This window comes from Buteo buteo, chromosome 4 (assembly GCF_964188355.1).
Source record: "Buteo buteo chromosome 4, bButBut1.hap1.1, whole genome shotgun sequence".
Taxonomy (NCBI): Eukaryota; Metazoa; Chordata; class Aves; order Accipitriformes; family Accipitridae; genus Buteo; species Buteo buteo.
This window is the reverse complement of record NC_134174.1, coordinates 34,000,413-34,016,040: the sequence shown is the minus strand read 5'-3', so window position 1 is coordinate 34,016,040 and position 15,628 is coordinate 34,000,413. Positions and strand designations below refer to the sequence as shown.

General features: G+C 43.6%; 1 protein-coding gene across 1 annotated transcript in view; it reads left to right on the top strand.

The window, feature by feature from the left end:
• Nucleotides 1–15,310, top strand: part of CHUK (component of inhibitor of nuclear factor kappa B kinase complex) — a 32,116-nt gene extending 16,806 nt beyond the window's left edge. The window contains exons 12-21 of the mRNA XM_075025481.1: nucleotides 1,042–1,165; nucleotides 2,427–2,578; nucleotides 3,626–3,687; nucleotides 6,264–6,373; nucleotides 8,425–8,474; nucleotides 9,221–9,317; nucleotides 10,160–10,307; nucleotides 11,145–11,281; nucleotides 12,775–12,874; nucleotides 14,820–15,310. Coding sequence (XP_074881582.1) covers nucleotides 1,042–1,165; nucleotides 2,427–2,578; nucleotides 3,626–3,687; nucleotides 6,264–6,373; nucleotides 8,425–8,474; nucleotides 9,221–9,317; nucleotides 10,160–10,307; nucleotides 11,145–11,281; nucleotides 12,775–12,874; nucleotides 14,820–14,846 — 1,007 coding nt within the window. The 3' untranslated portion in view covers nucleotides 14,847–15,310. The remainder of the gene's footprint in view (nucleotides 1–1,041; nucleotides 1,166–2,426; nucleotides 2,579–3,625; nucleotides 3,688–6,263; nucleotides 6,374–8,424; nucleotides 8,475–9,220; nucleotides 9,318–10,159; nucleotides 10,308–11,144; nucleotides 11,282–12,774; nucleotides 12,875–14,819) is intronic.
• Nucleotides 15,311–15,628: the final 318 nt, after the last annotated feature.

Sequence of the window (15,628 nt, the reverse complement as noted above, 5' to 3'; positions counted from 1 at the left end):
CAATTGGTCCCTCTTAGTTCTAGTGCTGCTGCCTGGCCCTGGCATCATCAGTATACTTTTAGACTATGCATGAAAGCTGCTTCTCTGCTTACATCTTCCCTTACACATCTCCGGAAATGACAGCAGTCATCTGCAGGACCTAATGTACCTCTGTGAAGGTACTCAATATACCTGTATGAAGGACCTTGTATACCTCTATGAAAGAAAAAATAGTGTCAAGGGACAGGAGACATCTAGTGGCATACTGCATGTGCAAGGAATGCCTTGTGAGATACTGTTAAGTAGCTTAATTTTCTTTGGTCTGGCTCTGCAGAAATTGTGCTGGTTTTCCTTGTATCCTTTGTGTCACTCAGGTTTATTCTGATCTTTTTTTTTCTGTGTTCTGGGCTATTTTAGTCTGGTGAATCTCATTGTGTGACGTCATTGTGCTGAATCTCTTCGAGCTAAGGCTTTTTACAATGTGTTTATTGATATCCCAATGTACTGACACTTCTCTGTCTCTATAGGGGAACGCACATAAGTCCTGCATCTTTTCGCCTTAAAACATCTGCATCAGGAATCTGGGAGGAAATGTACAAAAGATTTGTACACATTTTCAGATGAAACACACATCCCAACAGTGACCAGTATCAGTTGATTAAATGGAGCAATTAAATTTGCTTTGCTAGCTTGGGCAAGTGCTTTAGATAGAGTTTTTTGATAAAACCACACATGGGTCCTGCTTTGTGCTGTGTTTCATGCAGTGTGCCGTGTGTTTGCTAGTGTCAATAGGCCAAAGTGCTCAAAGAAATCAGTACTCTTGTAGCTGTGAGTTCAGACATGAGCTGTTGCATGGCCAGTAGCAGGCTGTCAAATACGCGGGGAGCTGTAACATGAAAAGCTTATACATGCTTAGGCAGCATCACATAAAAACTGAGCAGATCTTATGTGACTTGATCCTTTAGGCACCTGGAGCAGGAATTAGGAACATTGTAAGCACTGAAATCCTTCTGTAGAGTTGTCCTTTCATTTGTGTACAGATGTGGTTTTTTTTTCATTCAGTACAGGATAGTAAAATCCAACTGCCAATTCCTCAGCTGCGCAAAGTATGGGCAGAAGCAGTTCACTACGTGATTGGGCTAAAAGAAGATTATAGCAGGCTTTTCCAGGGCCAGAGAGCTGCCATGTAAGTTGTTACTCCTCATTCAGAAGATTCGTTGTGCAAATACAGAGACTGTTTGCATGGAAAGGTACATCTCGGGGAGCTTGGGTTAGCCACAATTTTACAGCCCTCTGCTGTTCTCTACTTTTACATTATAAAACATATTTGGGCTGGGAGCTTATTCCACTCCAGGAATTTTACTGCATAGTGCCTGACTGATAATAACTGAAAAAACTTGAACTTTGAATATAGTCACAGACTCACAGAATGGCTGAGGTTGGCAGGGACCTCTGGAGGTCATCCAGTCTGACCCGCCCTGCTCAAGCAGGGTCACCTAGAGCTGGTTGCCTAGGACCATGTCCAGATGGCTGTTAAATATCTCCAAGGATGGAGACTCCACAGCCTCTCTGGGCACCACCTCTACGAGTGCTTGGTCACCTTCACAGTAAAAAAAGAGATTCCTAATGTTCAGAGGGAACCTCCTGTGTTTCAATTTTTTGCCTATTGCCTCTGGTCCTGTCACTGGGCACCACTGAAAAGCACCTGGCTCCATTCTCCGTACACCCTCCCCTCAGGTATTTGTACATTTTGATCCCCCTCGAGCCTTCTCTTCTCATGGCTGAACAGTCCCAGCTCTTGCAGCTTTACCTCATAGGAGAGATGCTCCAGTCCCTTAATAATCATCATAGCCCTTCATTGGCCTCTCGCCAGTATGTCCATGTTTCTGGTGTACTGTGTAACCCATAACTGGACCCAGGTGTGGCCCCACCAGTGCTGAAATGAGGGGGAGGATCATCTCCCTCGACCTGCTGGCAATGTTCCTCCTAATGCAGCCCAGAATAATTGTTTCACAGAAACGATTCTGCCACAGAAAGTGGCAGAATGAGTGGAACTGTTCGTTGTATTTGTAGGGGTTTGTTGTTTGATTGAATCACAGAATGGGCAGTGTCATATATCTCAAGTGATTAAGAAGGGACCAGAATTCATCAGGGGCAACATGCGCTACAGGACTCTTTAAAAGCTAAGAAATACTCTACACTGCAAGGACTGTTTAAGTGAGCTTGACAAAAAAACCTGGGAAATGAGGACTTCCTCTTTTGCTTGCTGAGGACCTGCAGCTTCTGAGGACGTGAGATGGAGTCTGTGACCCCACTGAAACTCCCTGTTCCAAGGATCATACAAAATTTTTTGCTAGCTATGTCTTTTTTTCAGGTAATGTGACAGCACTGGCCACAAGTCCAGATGCACTTTTTGGCTGACTTGCTGTTCTTGTTTCATTTGTTAGGCTCAGTCTTCTTCGATATAATGCCAACCTAATCAAAATGAAAAACAATATGGTGTCAGCATCTCAGCAACTGAAAGCAAAGCTGGAATTCTTTCATCAAAGCATTCGCCTCGACCTGGAGAGATACAGTGACCAGATGGCTTATGGCATATGTACGTATTGTGTAATACTTGCCTGTGTGTCCTGTCTGATCCTATAAAGGATCAGATTGACTATGAAGGGCTGTGGGTAAGAACTAGCATTAAAAAAAAAATAATGAATGCAGCAGCTGCCAGTGTGTTCCTCAGCATCTTTATGGGTATGTTTTAGCTGGGGCAGATGCAGGAGAAGAGTTTGGCAGAAGCAAAGGCAGGAAGATAAATGTTTTTTGGAGACCTTCAGTGACAGTGAAACAGGAGGTCAGCTGTTCCCCACTGAGAACACCAAGCTAATAAAAATAAATAAAATTAGAGTATTAATAGTACTGGTGATGTAAATGTTTGCTATTTATTCATTCAGACTCTGATTCATTTGGAGTTGTCACTGAGCACAAAGTGGAGGGCAGAGTTGCTGCACTTGATATGTGGTGGAAGGGCCACTAACCATCCATGGTAGAACAAATGAGCATGGTGACTGTAGAAACACTCTTTTGAACAGTGCTAAGGGAGTGATCTAGCTGTGCTTGGTATCAGGAGGTAGCATAAGTCAGGATGAGAGATGAGGTGAAAAAGCACCAGCTATGGTTTTAATGTTACAGAAATGTCTTGATCTTACAAATACTGTTCAGGAGAGAATAGTAAGACTTATGTGTAGTTTGGATATACTGCTAAAAACTGAAACTTGAGTCAAAAATTATGACTGGGCTGAAGGACGATGATGGAAAATGGAAAGACTCGGTGAACTGATTTTGGACAGTCTGTGTTTAATCAAAAGTGGCAGTTGTTGAGCTTAATGGTGGAGTTTGACTGAAACTCATTTTAGGCCAGTGATTGCAAACAGTAGTGAAATCCTAACAAAGGGTTTGTATGTGAGTTAAGGTCAAGTATGGAGTTGTTAAGTTGCAACTTTGCTGTCTCTGTGATCTCTGAGTCATGACTGCTGCTTGGAGATTCAGTGTCACGCTCTTTGTGTTCAAATTCAACTGATGTATGTAAAGTTCAGGTCATGCTTCATTTTTGTGTCTGTATCTTTTTAAAAATTAACAACTCTCTTCTCCAAAGCTTCAGAAAAGATGCTCAAAGCCTGGAAGGAGATGGAAGAAAAGGCCTCTCAGTGTGCACAGGTAGGGGATATTAAAGATGCTTCATTATCTGTCTGTGAAGGAGATCATGACAGGAACTTAGTGTCATATGTGCCACTGCTCTGTCCCTTCAGTGTGTTTCATATCTTACCTGCTGTGGGAATGGGAATATCATTGCAGGTGCATTAAAAAAGAAACAGTCCCCAGTTGCCGGGTTGTTTGAATCTAGTGATTTGAGCAAAACCAACACAAATGGCACTGGACTCTGTTGTCTGTATCGGAAAGTAGGCTATAGAGACAGGTTATTTATTGCCCAAAAGAAACAGCATTGCTATAGACAGGAGTCTTCCTGGTTGGATTTATTGCACAGAAAAACTTCCATTGCTAAAGCTGAAAATAATACCTATCACTTACTATGCAGTGATTTCAAAATTGCAGTACTTCATTTAGGAGTACAAGCATCAATTTCTGCTGCAAATAAAGATGCAAATTAGTTTTTAATGAGAGTCATCCTTAATAAATTTAGAGCAGAGCTAGAGCCAGCTCTTACTCTGAGTAGTCCTAACAGTTAACAGATGTTTTCACTTGTGGTTTATGGACAGTTGAGCTGATGTAATGGCTTTCTGTTTCTCAGAGTTAGTTCTGCAAGAAAGGCTAGTTGAAATTTATCTACTGTTTAGAATTCTGATCTCTGTCTTCTGGTAACGAGCATTTTAGTTTTGCCTCTGCTGAAAACGATGAGGAGACAGAGGCCTTTTTGACAAAGAATAATTATACCTGCAGTTCTGTCCAGACCTTTAGAGGGAAGGAATAGGCTTTTAGCTATGAAAACTAGGGACAGAGGATGATTGTAGTTTATTGTCAAAAGCTGTTTCTTCTTTTCTTCTACTGGATGTGCTGAATAAAGCTTGGGAGAGGGGAGCATTCAGGAGGAATGCAAGGAAAAATCAGCACATTTGTAATGTATTTCTCAGAGTAGAGGTCTTTAAAATACCTCAAAAAGTACTGTGTTTTTTGTGCTCTGTGATAACAGCTAACTGTAAGAGTGCCAAGAACGTTGCATGTTCTGCTGACCAGGACTGTCACGTAGTTTGCTGGCTGGTGTCTTGCATTTCTGCTCTCCCCTGCAGGGATTTTTTGTATCAGCCATCATAGTAATACAGAGCACAGTGATTAATACATAAAAATTGCAGACACCATTAGAAACACAAACAAATTACATTGCCTGTTTTTCCCCTGTGAGGTAGTAGACTGGGTAGTTTGGGTTCTGGGATCCATTACCTATCCTGATCTAAGTCAAAAGGTTCTTGGAGCCTTGAATCTGCTTGCTGTGATATGATAGAGTAGGGGAATTGTGATTCCCACCTGAATTTACCTCTGGTTAGCTCTTTAAATTTTGGGATCTTGTTGCTCCCTCTTAGGAAGCAAGAAAGATAAAAGGGAGGCTGCTTCTAGCAGAATAACTCAAAGCTGTCACTGGCTGTTTCCAGAAAAACAGGAAGCTCAACAAATATTTACTTTGTGGACCATCAGAATTATGTTCTGTCTTCAAGCCGTGCAGTGCACATGTATAGTCACACCATGTCCATTTATCAGGAATTGAAAATATTTTACTCTGTAATACACAGTGGTATCTCAGTCTATCTAGCAGGCAGCTTAACTTCTGTGAATTCAAGAGATACAGTTATGCTGTGTGGTGAGTCACGGTGCTCCAGATAAAGACATTTCTTTTGATAACAGGGTTTACTTCACATTTTTCTCACAATCTAATTCTCCTTTGATTATGTGGCTTCTCGCTGCTTCTTCTTCTTGGTTTATTCTTTGCCTGCAAGATGCAAGACCTACAGACATTCCTTTCTGATCAAGGGGTCACATCCCGTTTATATAGCCTCATACCAAGTACTTCTGCAGCTTCAGCAAGGGGTACGTTATGTAAGATGATAAATTTTCAGGTCCTACAGCCTCAAGTCAGAAAGGAAAAGCTGAAATGGCTGAAAATACTTTCTCAGGAAAGCAGATCAGTGCCCACAGTCCATGGCACTAAGACCGATTACAGTGACCAGTGCTTTCTTAACCATGCTGGGGATCTCCAGTGCATGTCTGTTACCACATACCCACTCCTTATGCTCAGAAATGTTGTTGTTGGCTGCCTCACCTAACTTATGTGGGGGCTTGGTATAAGATCAGTACCTTTTATATTGCTTTGAGGAAGATGTGAAATACCGGAGAAATGTCAGACCAAAATGCATATGGGAGGGTAAAATGTGAGAGCACCCTCTGTCCATAAGGTAAGAGTAGGAGAAAAAAACCTTCGCTGCTGGAACGTACGTAGAGCCAGAGAGTGTGTCTGTGTGTGTGTGCGCACACGCACAGCACGCATCTCAAAGAGGTAGGAGTTGTGAAGAAACTGATTTTTCTCATCCAATGTGGTTGTCAGAGATTTGGATCCAGGTGATATCATGCACTGAGAAGATAATAACACTAACCTCAATTATTGTAGCAGCCGTCATGTCAAAGAGCTTTTTTCTCCTAAACTCTGTGTGGTACTCTGGGGATCTTTCTATCTACTTTACTGCTCTCCTCCTCCAGTTTGATTTATACCTACATTTTGCCATTAGGCTGAAGATATTGGATATCTGGATGAGCAGATCATGGCTCTGCACACAGAGATTGTAGAGCTTCAGAAGAGTCCATATGCAAGGCGCCAGGGAGAAGTCATGGAGAGCTTGTAAGTCCTTTGCTTATTATTTTTATGGCATGTAAATGGATTTTGTGTATTGCAGTGTCTGAGGGTTTTTTTTTTCTCTGTTGGTGGTTCCATCAGCGCTTTTGAAATGCACTCTCTGCTTTTTGCAAACTGCAAGTACAGAGTAGTTTGCAGTTGGTTTAAGATCATTTTGCTAGTAAAAGGGAAGATCCCACCACTTGTGACTGTATGTTCCTCATTCTTCTTGAAGTTATCATGATCACTTGGCAGCATTATAAGGCAGAATAGGACACTGCTCTATCCCAAAGCTAGCTGTGCAAGAAAGATTAACATTCAGTTGCATGGGTAAACTCATCTAGCTTACCTAACTTACCCTGCAGCCACACAATGACTAGACCTGGGGAAACATGGAAAAGAGAGCTGGAGAGGACAAGACACTTCTCTGTCACTGACTATGAAATTTCATCTTAGAAGAGGGTGGGTCTAAGATATATCTTGGTCTCAACTGAAAAATGCAGAGCATCTTTTTGCATCAGAGAAGAGTGAATTTTATAGTGTTGAGTGAGAAAATGATGATGTCATTGTAAAGTCCTGTTAAGTATCTTCAATGTGTTTTCAAAGGAAGGATAATTAACAACTCTTGGATTCTTGAATATTTGGAAACTTGAATTTTTTTAAGTATTAAAGTATGAAAGAGCTAACTGGTATTACTGATCTTAGGAAGACTTTTTGTAGTTTAGCCTCTTGCTGAGAGCACAAGTGACAATTATAAAAGAGAGGGATCGAATAGCCACCAAGACTGAATAGCCACTAAATCTGTTGTTAATAAGAGCTCTTCTGAATGACTGAGTATTCTGGGAGGAAATGTGCTTGTTCCTGGCATGTTCTCCCCCCTCCTTCTTTGCAGAGGTAGATCAGCTAAGTTGCTTTTCATCCACGTGTCGTTGCAGGAGCAGCAGAACTAATGCACAGGGGAGGAAGTGGTGGAAGGGAGAACCACCTCTTGCAGCAGTAGCCCCCATTCAGAGCAGCTTAAACTAAAAATGAACCTGCCTCCTAAAACGTTGTTAAGCACTTCCTCCACTGCAAACCCATTGGCTATTTGCAAGGTGCTTAAAGTGTGCCCTAAGCTGTTGATTATTCTGGTCTAAAGCTACTCCTCTTAATGAGGAGTGAAATGGAGAACAGATTGAGTCTCCTGCTCTTCAGTTTTTGGGGCTGTATAGGGAAGCATACTGTAGAGCACTAGCTTAAGATTTGAGATACACAGCCATGAGACACACATGGATCCTGGGTGATATCTCAGATTTACCTGATGGTGCTGGATGCTAATGTTCTCTTTTTACCAGTGCAGCAGGAGTAAAGAGCACCTCTCCCCCTATCCTTGGCTGATGTAGGAGTTTGAAGATGGATAACTATCCAGTTCACTAGAAATGCTAACTTAGATAAGCAGAAGCAGCTTGCATGATCTCTTGAAACAGTATTGGGGTGATCTAAGGGCAGCTGGGGGGAAGAAGAAGCCTGTTGAGGGCCCAAAAGCAGAGTTAGAACTGGCTAAACTGCTACTTGTTTCTGACAGACTTTTGATTCAGAACGGTGAAGATTTGTTCAAGGGTGGGAAGAAGAGAAACACTGTCCTCTTGTTTGTGATGCAGCTGTCTTTCCACTTACAGAATATCACAAAAATTCAGGCAAAAAATGCAGAACGGGCAGTTGTGCAGAAGTACCTATAGTTACAAAAAAGAAATTTCATAATTCAGGATACCATGGAAGGAAAGCACAGCTGAGCCACATGAAAATTTGAAACTGAAAATAACCTTCAATTGGTATGGTTATCTGACAAGAAAATGCATAATCAGAGGAAAAGAGAGACAGCTTTTAGGGAAGAGTTGGTTTCCATCACAGAAAGACCGTCCCCTGTGTTCCAAATATCATACTTGTATACTAGCTGTAGAAGAAGGTGGCATCTCCAATGTATGAGGTTCAGCAAGGGATAACTTAATTGCAATGCTTTTTTTTCTTGAGTTACTGGCTTGTTGATACATATATGAATAATTTTCTTCTTTTTACAGGGAACAGAGAGCCATAGACCTGTACAAGCAATTAAAAACAAGACCTCCAGGTATGGAAGGAGATGGTTCAAAAGCCATTTCACACTGGTACCCCGTGACTAATTTTTCTGAACTCAAACCCAGAAAATACTGTTTAGAAGGCAAATGATTGTATTAAAATTAGCCAGACTCAAGGGCATACCTTAAGATGATTTCGTCTTTTTGCTGAGCCTAGAGCTCTCCCAAATTCTGTAGTTCTGTTCCTCAGCCATGGGTTTGTCTTTTGTTTTTCAGTCTTGGAGCATCTGCCCTGAACATGTGTCTGCCTTCTGGCATTCTCTACCTTTTTTGCTGCCCCCAATACTGTTGCTTTACTCACCCCAGACATGGGAAGAACTGCTGTTCCTCTGTTGCCACTCCCACCAAAGGGCAGTCTCTTTTCTCCCTCTCCTCCTGTCTCTCAATTGTACTGGATGGAGCCCCATGTTTGGGCCTTATTATGTTCTGAACATAGTAACTGGTGAGCAGAAAGATTTAGTTACTTGTGCATTTTGCAACTACCTGCAGTCCTTATTGAAGCCAGTATCTAGACAGCAAGAGTGGCTGGAATTGTATATATTACTATGGCGAGAAGAGACATTAAGGAAGAGCTGTGCCTAATGAGAGATTTTGACAGACTTTAAGATGTTTCATTGGGCTTCAGTTTGTTTGGCTGCACTCGTTAAGTCAAATCTGTCCTTGACTCTGAATGTTTGTGTTCAGAGTAGCTCCTTGCTGAAGAGCATTTTACTAATGTGGTGATTCATGGCCCTTCCAGATCATGCCTACAGTGACAGCACGGACATGGTGAAGATCATTGTGCAGACAGTACAGAGCCAAGACCGAGTTCTCAAGGAGCTCTTTGGCCATCTCAGGTACTTTATGCAGAGAAAAACCCAAGCAAATGCAATTTGTAGCTTTGTAGCAGGAAAGGAGAGGGAAAACCATGGAGATTGGAGCCCAGAAGCTCCATCCACAGGTATACGTTTCTCACAGCAATATTAATTCTGTTCCTTTGTGTCTGTGTTGAATTTCCATTTACTTTATTAAAACATATAGCTAATTTGTATAACTTAATAGGGAAGGGGAGGACAATGCACAAGCTTGTACTGTTAGCATCCAAGAGTTCACTTTAAAATGAGACAAATTCTGCCAGTGTTTAGGTTGGGATTTAAAATCTTAAGGAAAAAAAGGAATAATGTAACAGCTGAGAAGACACCACAGTGATTCGTTCATTAATTCATTAATTCTTCAAGTAGCTCAGAAAAAATGTCATCATGCAGATCTCAGTAGTTAGCAAAGCATGATTTAGTTTTATTTTCATGTGTGGCTTATGCTTAGTAGATCCCATAAAGAAAGTTGTTAGCTATGGTATGGTCAGCCTACAGAGACCAACACAGACCAGAGAAGATTAATAAAATACCGTGGTTGAGTTGCTGTGCTGTCCACTGTCATCAGGATCAATTTTTGCATTTCAAATAAGAAGAGCTTATATTGTGGGTATTAATAGTAATGTCATCTGCCTGCTTTTTCGAGTCTTTACCAGGGGTCCCTCCAGTCTTGCAGGTTTTGTACCTGCAGCTGTCACAGTGCTGTGCTAAGAGAAAGGGGTGTTCTTAAAGAATTTTTCTTGAATCCGAAGGTTAGGCTTTTGGTTTTGCCAGAATGTATTGCCACACAAGCTGGAAAGTAACTTTGTGTTTGTTTTTTATTATAGCAAGCTCTTGGGCTGTAAGCAGAAGATTATTGACTTGCTTCCAAAGATTGAAGTGGCTCTAAATAACATCAAGGAAGCCGACAACTCAGTGATGCAGATGCAGGGCAAAAGACAAAGGGAGATATGGCATTTGCTGAAAATTGCTTGCGTAAGTAGCTTTTGGACTATTTGTTAGCTCTTCCTTCCAGTGCAGGAGCCAGGGGACATCACATGAAACACTGAAGAGACCAAAAAAGAATAACTACCACACAGTTGTTGATTTTACTGTAGAGAAGGGGAGTTTGAGATGCTAAAAGTTGACAGGGTAGACAAATTCATGGAAAAGCAGCCCAGTAGAGGAGTCCTTGGTCCCAGTAAGTCATCAAACTGCAAATCTCTGGTGGCTGGGGTACAGTAGACATGCCATGCTGTGCACCTTGTTCTTATGTTCCCTGAACGTCTAGTGTCAGCTGCTGTTGGACGGCTTACGCTGGGATAGGTGAACTTCAACCTCATGTATTAAACCTATCGTGATTTTAGTGCTGCAAAAGCAAAACAGGTGCTTTCCTGGTTAGTTTAAGGTGTTTTAAGACTACACTGTTTTTTCTGCATCAATTATAGTGACTATACAGCTGAAGCAATCTGATTTCCACGTACCTACATTTAAGGTTGGTATAGGAAACATGTATGTCTTTCTCCTGTCAGAAGAGTTGCTGCTGTGCATGACTCACAGTTTAGGACATGGTACCGCCTCCTAATTTTTCAGTGTAGAAGACATGCCATGTACAACACAGGTGACTTTCATGCAGAGGCATTTGGTACCAGCTACATCTGCAGAACTGTGGAGGGTTGTATCAGCTGACTTGCCAGCCACAGGCATGACCTAGATTGTGCGTATGTGTTACGAACAGTGCTTATGTTTAATCACAAGTCTTGTATGCAAAATAATTAAGCCTCACTAAATTCTTCCTTTGTCCATCACAGCAGATTAATTTCTTTTTTCTAGACGCAGAGCTCTTCTCGATCGCTGGTAAGCTCCAGCCTGGAAGGCACAGCCTCAACTCCGGCAGCCACGTGGCTCGCACAGAGCTCCTCAGGGAACGTACCTCACCCTCTGTCATCTATGGCAACTCCTGAAGATGGGTAAGAGCTGTTGGGAAAGGAGGCCACTGCAGAGAAGTCACTGTAGCCATTTTGTATGCATACACTCTGAAATCCTGTCCTCTGCTGCTGGAGTCTCCAGTGCTGAGGGGGCCTGAGGGGCATGTCTTCACCACATCCCATGTGGTGGTTTTTGGATATGCTGTGCAGGGAGAGTTTTGGTATGCTAGACTGTCTCTAAAGGCAACATTGTTCAACTCCTGACTGGAGTTTTAGTAACTTGCCTCTGGTCATATCACAGCAAAATGCAGCAATAAGGTTTTGAGCCAAAATGCAGTTTCTTTTCATGCCCGGGTTCTGGTGCAAGTCCCAGATAAATCAGGCCATATTTAGTGCTGCTTACAGCTTCAGTGATTTTAAAAAGTCTCAATTCAAATGGAGGTCTGAAGTTGGGGTCAGTACTAAGCAATCCTTCTGGTTCAATATCTGGGGGGTTTTTTATGCTTGCAAAAAATGCTTCAGTAGCTCATGTGTCACTAATGCTCTAAAAAATCAGGAATTAGGTTGGACTCTTTATTCAGAAACCTCGGTTCTCTGGTCCTGAGCAAGTTCCACATACCACTCTCAGATAAAGCACTGTGCTGTTCGTTTCTTGCACGTCATGTTACTCTGTCTTGGGTTTGGATTTGGTTATTAAGGCCCTTCTCTCTCAGCCAGTCTTAGCTGAATAAGAGTTGTCAGGAGCTGAGAGGTTTCTCTTTGCTTCATTAGCAATTTTACTTCCCATCAGCATAACAGAAGGGAAGGTGCCCCTCAGACTGCTCAGCCCTTGATCTGCAGCAGTGCTAGTTTTGTGAGGGCTGTGGCAGGGGCTGTGAACATTGGCATCAAACCATTTGGCCGTCTCTTTCTTTTTGGGTGGTCAGGGAAACACCTAGGTTCTGAAGATACACATCTTCTAAGCAGGCTTTTGCTGGAAGTCAGTTGATTTTTCTGAAACCCTGAGCAACCTTTCCCACTTCCTCTTTTCTGTCTGCTGCTGCGGGGCAATTTTTGTCTCTGAGTAATGTGGGGTGATCACCTTTTTAGTAGGTGCTTTCCTGAGCAAGGTGCCTTTGGATTGCCTCAGAGCTCCTCTTTGAACCATGACTTCGCTGTACTAGGCGCTGTACAAAGAGTCAAGAGATGTAAACCTTATGGGGAATGGGCAGTAATTTCAAGCCCCTCGTACCCAGCTCACTTCCTAGGTTCTGTTAAGGCTGAGTTTCAGTGTGGCTTGTGCAGTTCCTCTGTAAGGAAGGGAGTGCAAATCCATACTTCCAGGGTAGGGATCTGCAGGGTGCCACCTCAAGGCATGTTTTTGTGCCCTACAAGGTATCTGCTACAATTGCAGAGAGCTCCTATAAATCGGTTTGGGGGTTGTTTGTTTATTGTTTGGTTTGGGTGGTTTTTTTTTTTCCCCGGTGCAGGGCCTTTTGATGTTGGTCTTACTTTGTGTTTTAAATCTGTCATCTTATGCCTTCCCTTCCCTGCAGGGAAAATTTTATCCATGTGATAGAAGAGAATCTGAATTACCTCGAACTCTTTAGCAGTATTTTGCAGGAAGCGAGACAGGAGCAGAACAACAGCATGATGGTAAGTCTGTTGATGTATCTCTGAGGACCTGATTTTTAAGAGCCATGGCAGGGTCCTGTGGGAGTGTGAGAACTCCTTAAATAGGGTCATTTGTGATGATGTGAATTGCTGTGGCTGGCACGTGATGTCTGTCATCCCTCCTGGACTCCACTAACATGCTGGTCCTTATGGAAGGTAGCACTTGGTGCTAGTGTCAGCCAAGTGGTCTGCATGGCAGGGTGGGCTGTTCTGTGGGGCCCCCCTGACTGGTAGAGCTTGCTCTGAATGCTGGTTGCATTCTCAACCAGAGAGTCCTGGTTCGTGTCCCTGCATTGGAGTGGACAGGGTTCTCCATTTCCAGAGCCCTTTCCTGATGATTAACTGAAGCTCTCCTTATGGCAGAAATGGGGCTTTAAAGAGAAGTAAGAAGGCTCTTTGCACAAATTGGTATTTCAACCAAGAAATGACAAAAGTAAATAATGATCACCTGTACATTTTGATGCAGTCTGAAACTCTGTTTCTGACCTACTAATTGAGGCCAGTAAGCTACTGCTCAAGAGAGCCCGTTTACCAGAAGAATGAAGAGCACCACAGAATACTGGTCTTTTAGAAGAGGCTCTCAGCTGATTTTAGAGGCTGTATCACAGAAGCACGTGTATAAATATAGTGAGAAAAGGACAATTAGGCATGTAGATTGACCTGTTTATAAGTGAGAGGAGTCAATACATCTTCTGTTAGTATGAGATTGTCTCACAAATTTATTGCAGTCCTGTAAAGAAGTCAAAGATCCTCTGATATGCTGTAACTTGGATTTTCAAAAAGCTTCTTAAAGGTCTCCTTAAATTATGACTTCCATTCTCATTGGATAAAAAAGTTGAAGCAATTTACCAATTGTAACTGCTGAAATAACAAGGAACAGAGGGTTGGGGAAATGGAGGTGGTTGATAAAATGGAGCTCTTATAATTCATAAACATTTGAATGTTCTAATGTTAATGAATAATAGTAAACAGTGAACTGAGAGTTTACTGGAGCTACCAAATTATTTGGGATGGTGAAATGAAAACTTACTAGTGGGAGTTGCAGGTGACACTGTAATAGCAAGGGATTGAGCAATATGAATGGGGAAATTATATTAGCTACTGATTAAGGCAAAGTAATTACATTAGTGGGGAAAACAGCCTTAATTATGCATACATTGGTCGATGAATGCTCTATTTGTCTTTGTTCAGTTCTGACAGGGATGGTATCAGTTGTGTGACAGTCTTCTCTCCCGTCTTGTCTCCTTGCTGTGGCTGGAGATGAGCGAGAAGCTGTATGACTGGCTTCTTACCTGTTAATCATCCATGTCGCTGTCACCTCCTTTGTCTCATTCCAAGGTGCGGCATCTGTCTCTGGCATGTTTTAGCCCAGAAAGATTGTTCATTGTTGTGGGATCACGCTCTGCAGATCAACACCTGTTTTGTTATGTTTGGTTTCTTTCCCCTTTTCCTTGCATCAGGGGACAGAAGTTAGGCAACAGGAAAGCAGCAGAAAATGGGATTTGTCCTCTTCACTTGGGGAAAAAACAGAGGAAAAAAGAATGAATAACTACACGAACCTTTTCTCTATTCTTGCAAACCTGTGACTTGGAGCCTTTCTTTCTTTTTAATTTGTGTTCTTGCGCTATCATTATGTCCCATGGTGCACTAGGAACCCCAGCAGTAGGTTTTGTGCAGGCACAAAATGTAATTTCCAAAGCGAGTACAGCCCGTGACGTGTCTGAGCACTGCAGTAAGTATGGGGGATTTTGTACTGGGGGCAAACTGAGTCGTGAAATTGTGAGATTACTTTTCAGCTCTTAGATCAACATGAATCTTTGAGAAGAGAGAGAAGCTGGATACTGAGCATCCTTTGGTCACCACCTTGGAAATGTGCAGGAAATGGCTATTGAATGTACTTCAGTTGTTTCCTTGCTGCTTCTTTCAGAGTTTTGACTGGAGCTGGCTGAAATAGCCACAGGAGCCAACGTGCTGCTATCTGGAAAGTGCCTGCATGCTGAGAGGTGGCTCGGCAGCCTTCGATGGATGCGACGAGCTGGAGGGGACTGGTCGATCAATCACCTTGTGTTTTGTGAACCTTAGGGGAGTTGATTACGAAGGTGGTGGTCCGTAGCAGATACACCATTGGCAGTAACAAACAGCATTTTACAGGCTCTTGCCTAGTTGGGCTTTCAACTAAACAAGTAATCCGCTTCACCTGTGGTGGGCTCTCGTGGGGGCAGCCGGTCGGTCGTATCCCGGGTCCCCACAGAAACCCTTCCTGGAGAGCTGAGGGGCGGCGGCTGCCTCAGGGCCGGGGCCCTGCTGCCCCCCCCCGGCCCTCCCGCCGCTTGTCACGACTGCTCACGTGTGTAATATGAATGTATAGATTATCTATATTTTAAATAGAACGAACTGCAATAAACGCTGTGGAGAGGCTCTCGGTGCTCCCTCACGGCGTTGCCGGGCAACGGGGCGGCGGCCCCGCGCGCCGTGACGCCATCGGCAGGCGCCGCGCGACGCGCTCTCCCGCCCTCCCGCCCCGCGCGCTGGGAGGGGGCGGCGCGCGTGCGCGGCGGGACGGGAGCGGGGCCTCGGCCGCACGTGGGCAGCGGCGGCGGCGGCGGCAGGTAGGGGCGGGGGGGAGGGGGGGGGGTCGGTGCCGGGCCGGCTCCCGCGGCGGGGGGTCCCCGTCGGCCGCCGTCACCGCCCACGAACCGGCCTGGGGCGGGGCCGGGGGAGCCCCGGGCCGCTGCG